This window comes from Lactuca virosa, chromosome 9 (genome assembly GCF_052849685.1).
Source record: "Lactuca virosa cultivar CGN04683 chromosome 9, Lactuca_virosa_CGN04683_v6, whole genome shotgun sequence".
Taxonomy (NCBI): domain Eukaryota; kingdom Viridiplantae; phylum Streptophyta; class Magnoliopsida; order Asterales; family Asteraceae; genus Lactuca; species Lactuca virosa.
Window position 1 is genome coordinate 25227639 of NC_136434.1, and position 6055 is coordinate 25233693.

Genomic DNA, 6055 nt, shown 5'->3' on the forward strand with positions numbered 1-6055 from the left:
TTTTGTTTTTTTTACAGCTAAACAGTATATTACTAATATATTTTATTCTTATAACTTATATAGATTGTCAGACATACCATTTCTTTCAGTTAGATTTTAACAAATATATAAGCTTTTTTTCATTACAATAAAATTATAAGTTATCTTATCATAAAATTATAATAAAATTAATTGTTCGTATATAATAAATTCGAATTAATTATCAATTTATTAAAAAGATTATTGAATAGATAAGATTGTATTTATAACACACTTTTAAATAGATATTATGCATGTATTTATAGAAATATTACACATACATTTGAGAAAACCAATACATATTTATGCATTGGAATAAATTTCCCACAAATGATCGACTAACATATTTTGTAGACGGGATGAATTTCTTTATCTATAATACTGTTGGGTTTTAGTATAATACAACATCTTATGGTGCACATACAACCCTAAATACCTTGGATCTATGTTTTCACTAATTATACATGCAAATGGTTTCCAAGGTATTGAACCTATAGCTAGCATGCAATTGTCATACACACTACATAAAATACTAGATAGAGTAACATACCTTTTGTGTGGCTAGAAGTCTTGATGTATTTGGCCTTAAGAACTTAGCCCCAATAGTGTGGAAGCCTCAAATGAAGTCACAACACATCAAGGACAAAGGTAGGACTTGAGAGAGAATCTCCATGCACTCTAAAACCTTCATGAACTCCAAGAACATGCACACACACTAGTGGTTCAGTTTTTAGGTCATAACATATGTATTTATATGTGTTGAATTCTAAGAGTCATGGGTATAACCCAAACCCATATTCATGGATCTTATGATCCATGGTTCATGTGGCCCAACTCTTTATGTATCCATACATAAACTTGGTCCAACATGGATCATAAGCCCAACACATATAAATATAACTAATTACCATAATTAGTCCCCATAGTTTTAATTAGTCTCTTTTTGATCACTAAATTAATTCCAAATTAATTCTTGATCAATACTAATTAAAACATATGATTTCATATTAATATATTAGAACTTATAATATATTAATAAATCATATATAACCTCTTCTCTCAAAAGTCCATCCTAACAAATTGTCCTGATGATATGCAACCCAAATGGATCATGCTACTCTCGGGTCGAATACATACCAATAATAGTTATGGGCTTAGACACCTAATCCAACAAATACGTGTATACCGAACAAAAAATTATTGAAATTGATTGTCTTCATCCATCACCATTTCGACCTCTATCGGTGACACTTCTCTTACAACTTCATTTGATGCATCAAGATCACGTTATTCCTTAATTTTTATTAGATTGCTATTGTAATATATAGATTAGTAATTCCCAAAATTTATGCCTAAACGTTTTAAGTGATTTTAGTTATAATTATTCATTTTATTGAATAATTAAAATTCTCGAATAGGATAATTATTCGTTATACATGTTACAGACTATATAAATATCTATTTAATCTATGCACGTTATGCGAGCAAATATTATAAGTATATAATATTTGTAGAAAATCTTATTATAAAATTTATCATTAAAGCGATAAAATAAAGCGTAAAAATAAAATATTAATTAGGATAAATATTCTTAACGAAAGTTGTAGTAGTCATGATCACGAGCCCGTAGATATAAAGAACGCTTAATTCTGACTTTGTATGAGGAAGTTATGATTTTTTTTGAAGTTTTGCCTTCAACCCTACACAACATTGTGTTTCATAAAATATGAATTGAAGATACGTTGCTTATTAGTGTAAGTGATCTAAATGAAAGTCAGAGTTCTCGTAATGATGAGACCGTCGATATAGAGAACGTCGAGAACGGAGTTCGTATAAGGAAGTTATGAATTTTGCATGGTATTTACAGTGTAATCTTCATAGACTATAAAATTAAAAATAGATTGAGAATTAGCCGATGAAGTTTAAACGATAGTTGTAGTACTCGTCGATACGAAACCGAGGATATAAATAATGTCAAAAATGGAGTTCGTATGTGAAAGATATGATTTATTGAAGAAGACGAAATTTCACGTGTCAACACCGGAGAAAAAAATGTGGTGCCTACGCCAGATCGTGGCATGACACGCTATAAACCGCGACCCGACACGTCCCTTTCTTAGCTTATAAATAAGTTGTGAGTTTGCTTCATTTTCCTCACAATTCAAACACAAACCTTCTCTAGATCTTCCCACCGTTAAATCTGAATTTTCCTAGCTTTTTGGAGTACTTAGCAAGGCTCTGAGTCGCCAGAGAGCTGACAAAAAAAAAGTCTTTAGAGTCAAAGTTCTGCTTGCAAACTTTCCGAACTTTTGTCAGAAAACTCTATAAGTTAAGGTGAACTTATTATGCTTTAAGTGTAACTTATATTTAAATTCATAGTCGTTATTATGAATTTAAAAACAAGATTTATCAGTGATTTCAAGTCAAAATACTGATTGATCTACTAATTTGGGAATGATGTCTAGGCTAGATCTAGTGAGGTGTTTAAAGTGAATTTTCCAAACAGTATATTCTTTATACCAAACGGATCCTACCTTCGATATAATCTTAATTGTTATTCCTTATCAATTAGAACTTGAAGTATTCATTGAGATTATTGAGGAATCTGAGAAATAATTATAAAAACCCATATATACAAGAACAAATATTGAGACACAATTATACTCGTATTTAGGTTGTTTAAAAGGGATAAACTGAAGTATTAGCCGATGAGCTAGCTTTCCCATGGATCTGCCACCTCAATCAAGCGGGTGCATAGTTACTTTCATGAACATGATTTTAATACAAATATTTATTAAAAATATTAAATATATGTTAAAAGTTTATGTGTGAATTAAATGTTTATTATCTGGAATATGTGTTAAATGTATATTTGATGACAAACATTGTATGAACTATATATATATATATATATATATATATATATATATATATATATATATATATATATATATAATCTTAATAGAAGTATTATACCGAAAAGATTAATTTATATTAAATACCTAATATTTTTTGTCAAATATATACACTAAAGAAGATTAATATATACTAAATACATAATATTATCTTATTATCTGAAATATGTATTAAATGATTATAATGTAAATTGGTAAAACTATAAATCTGTGTCTAGAATTAGAATAAGAATATAATATGAAATAAACTTTGCATGTTTGATATTTGACAGCATTAAACTTTTTTTTGTACAATATAATATACAAACTTACAATAAAATAAAAAACCAGATTAATAAATAATTGATTACCAATAAAACAATTTTGTTATAGTTGACACATAGTTATTTAATTCTAAACTTACAAAGTATGTTTAAACGTTAATTTTGAATGTATATTATTCCAAATAAATAACTAGAAATTCTTTATTTCAACTTGCCCCAAAACGAAACATTGTTTTTGGATAGATGCGTGATTGGCACGTTTCAGTCGACCAGGAGGAGGTATGTAGGGATTGTATATTTTGATTAAAACAAACCGTGAATTGACAGCAGGTCCAATTCATTTTGTTCCTTTTCAAATATGTCACTCATTAGAACCAATTATTCCTTAGCAAACCCCATTTTGTTTAAGACTACTAGGTGTGGACAACATGTTATTACATGTTACCACACCCAAAAGATGTAATGTCAGCATCATACTCATACATGGATGTTATAACACCCAAGGTGGAAATGAGCAACATCTAATAACATGTGATAACACCAATTATTTTCTATTTTATTTTTTTATTTTTTTTGATGTTCTTTTTTCTATATTTCGAATTTGTTTTTTATTTATTTATTTATATTTGAAAAGTAAAAATAAAATTTTAATAAAACTTAAATTAAAAACAACATTAAAAAAAATTACAACAAAACACAAAAACATTTAAAAACCTAAAAAGCAAAAAAAAAAGATGATAAAACCTACATTTTTTGGCCTAAAACTATTCATCTTCGTTTTCGTGACCAACATAGATGTAATCCGCCAAGTTTTCACGGAGTTGCTTGTGTTTTCGCTGATCTTGAATATCAACCACTCTATGTAAATATTCCGATGTCCCTGGTTGAAATTGCACATGTCTTGGCTCCGTAGGCGAATACGTTGCAATATTGAGTCCTTTATCTTCAACAACCATGTTATGCATTATGATACATGCATACATGATATATCGTAGAGTATCTAACTCATAAGGTCTCGCTGCATGTTCAACTATGTGCCATTTTGATTTCAAAACCCCAAAAGCACGTTCAACGTCCTTACGTGCTCCTTCTTGTCGTCTCTTGAAATATTTGTCCCTTGGATCTATTGGGTGTCGAAACGCCTTCACAAACGTGGAATATTGTGGATATATTACGTCTGTAAGGTAATACCCAAACTTATATTCGTTTACATTCACTGTGAATGGAGCATCCGGGGCTTTCCTAACAAAAGATCGTCAAATATTGGTGATTGATCGAGAACGTTGACGTCGTTGTTAGAACCCGCAACACCGAAAAAAGCATGCCAAATCCATAAATTTTGTGAAGCAACAGCCTCTAAGACCAATGAAGGCGCTCCATGATGACCGCTCGAATACTGGCATTTCCACGCCACGGGGCAATTTCTCCATTTCCAGTGTGTGCAGTCAATGCTCCCAAGCATACCCGGAAAACCATGTCTTTCTTCATGCGCCGCATATAGTTGTTGCATATCATGCAACGAAGGTTTGCGCAAGTATTGGTCACCGAAGGTTTCGACAACACCTCTTGCCAATAAATACAAACTTTCTCGTGCGGTCCTCTCAGACATTCTCATATAATCGTCAACAGAATCGGGCGACTCCCCCATTGCCATAAGTTTTATTGCAGCAACACATTTTTGCAACCCTGTGAAGCCTCGTTTGCCTCTAGCATCATATCTCATTTGGAAAAATTCATACCTAAATAAATATTAAACATGTAAAAATTGTATTTATTTTATCTAAAAGTGACATTTTGTAATTTATAAAAGTTGAAACAAACGATACCTTGCTTCCATAGCGTTGGCAATCCTTTCAAAGACATTTTTTCGCAAACGCAATCTTCTTTTGAAATCGCTTGGCTGGTAGACACAATTTTCGGCAAAGTAATCGTTAACTAGCCGTCTATGCCCTTCCTCACGATCTCTATTTAACGCCGCACGTCGCGTAAGTAGTGGAGCTGGATCTGGCTGTAGTAGGTTGTCTGTATAATACCGGTACATCATACTCACGTACAAATCGTCTTCGTCGTTATCATCGTTGTACGGATGAGCCGGATCAAGACGATTCATATTTTGGTTTTGAAATATTGAAAGAATTATGTAGTTGAGATAAATTTATGTTTTTTGTATTTAAAAATGATATAAGTTGTATGTATTTATAGTGTAATTTTTTTTTAATAAGTTACCGTTTGAAAAAATGGTCGAAATTGTGACCGTTTGAAACAATTAACCGCGTTATGGCCCGTTGTCGTGATAAAATATAGTAACGTAACACCTAATAACGGCTAGGCGGGGCGGTGTTCCACCCGTTATGGCGCCGTTATTAGCGTGCCAAATCGGATAACGTGGGTTCCGCGTTGCCCACACCCGGCTCTCTAATAATACCAAATGGAACCATCCTACACATTAGGGGTGTTCGCGGTGCGGTTTGGTGCGGTTTAGACTCAAAACCGCAAACCGCACCGCATATGCGGTTTGAGATTTTCGGAAACCACAGACCGCACCGCGAAGGTTCAAAACCGCATTATGCGGTGCGGTTTTATGCGGGCGGTTTTGCGGTTTTTGTGCGGTTTATGCGGTTTTAAGAACGTAAATACTTAATTTAATTTAAGACTTGTAAAATATTCTCTATAATTATCATTTGTTTTGTCTTTTACTTTAAGAATTTTGCAAGATTATTTTTTACAGCCTTAAAAATCACAACTTTGCTTAACAATATAGTATATCATTGATAAAATTTGAATTATATTAAATAGAAGTTTTTAACTTAGGTTAACAATATAGTATATCATTGATAACATTTGAATTATATTAAATAG

General features: G+C 31.7%; 1 protein-coding gene across 1 annotated transcript; it reads right to left on the minus strand.

The window, feature by feature from the left end:
- Positions 1 to 3960: 3960 nt before the first annotated feature.
- On the minus strand, positions 3961 to 5306 carry LOC145139048 (uncharacterized). Its single transcript, XM_079073005.1, has 3 exons — positions 5023 to 5306; positions 4594 to 4935; positions 3961 to 4438 (listed from the first exon to the last, which is right to left on the minus strand). Exons 1-3 carry the CDS (start codon positions 5304 to 5306, stop codon positions 3961 to 3963), a joined length of 1104 nt encoding a protein of 367 aa, XP_078929131.1.
- Positions 5307 to 6055: the final 749 nt, after the last annotated feature.

Coding starts and splice junctions, on each gene's coding strand:
- LOC145139048 (XM_079073005.1), bottom strand. CDS start 5,306: ATGAATCGTCTTGATCCGGCTCATCCGTACAACGATGATAACGACGAA. Junction 4,936..5,022: donor GCCAACGCTATGGAAGCAAG/GTATCGTTTGTT, acceptor ATATTTATTTAG/GTATGAATTTTTCCAAATGA. Junction 4,439..4,593: donor CCCGTGGCGTGGAAATGCCA/GTATTCGAGCGG, acceptor ATCTTTTGTTAG/GAAAGCCCCGGATGCTCCAT.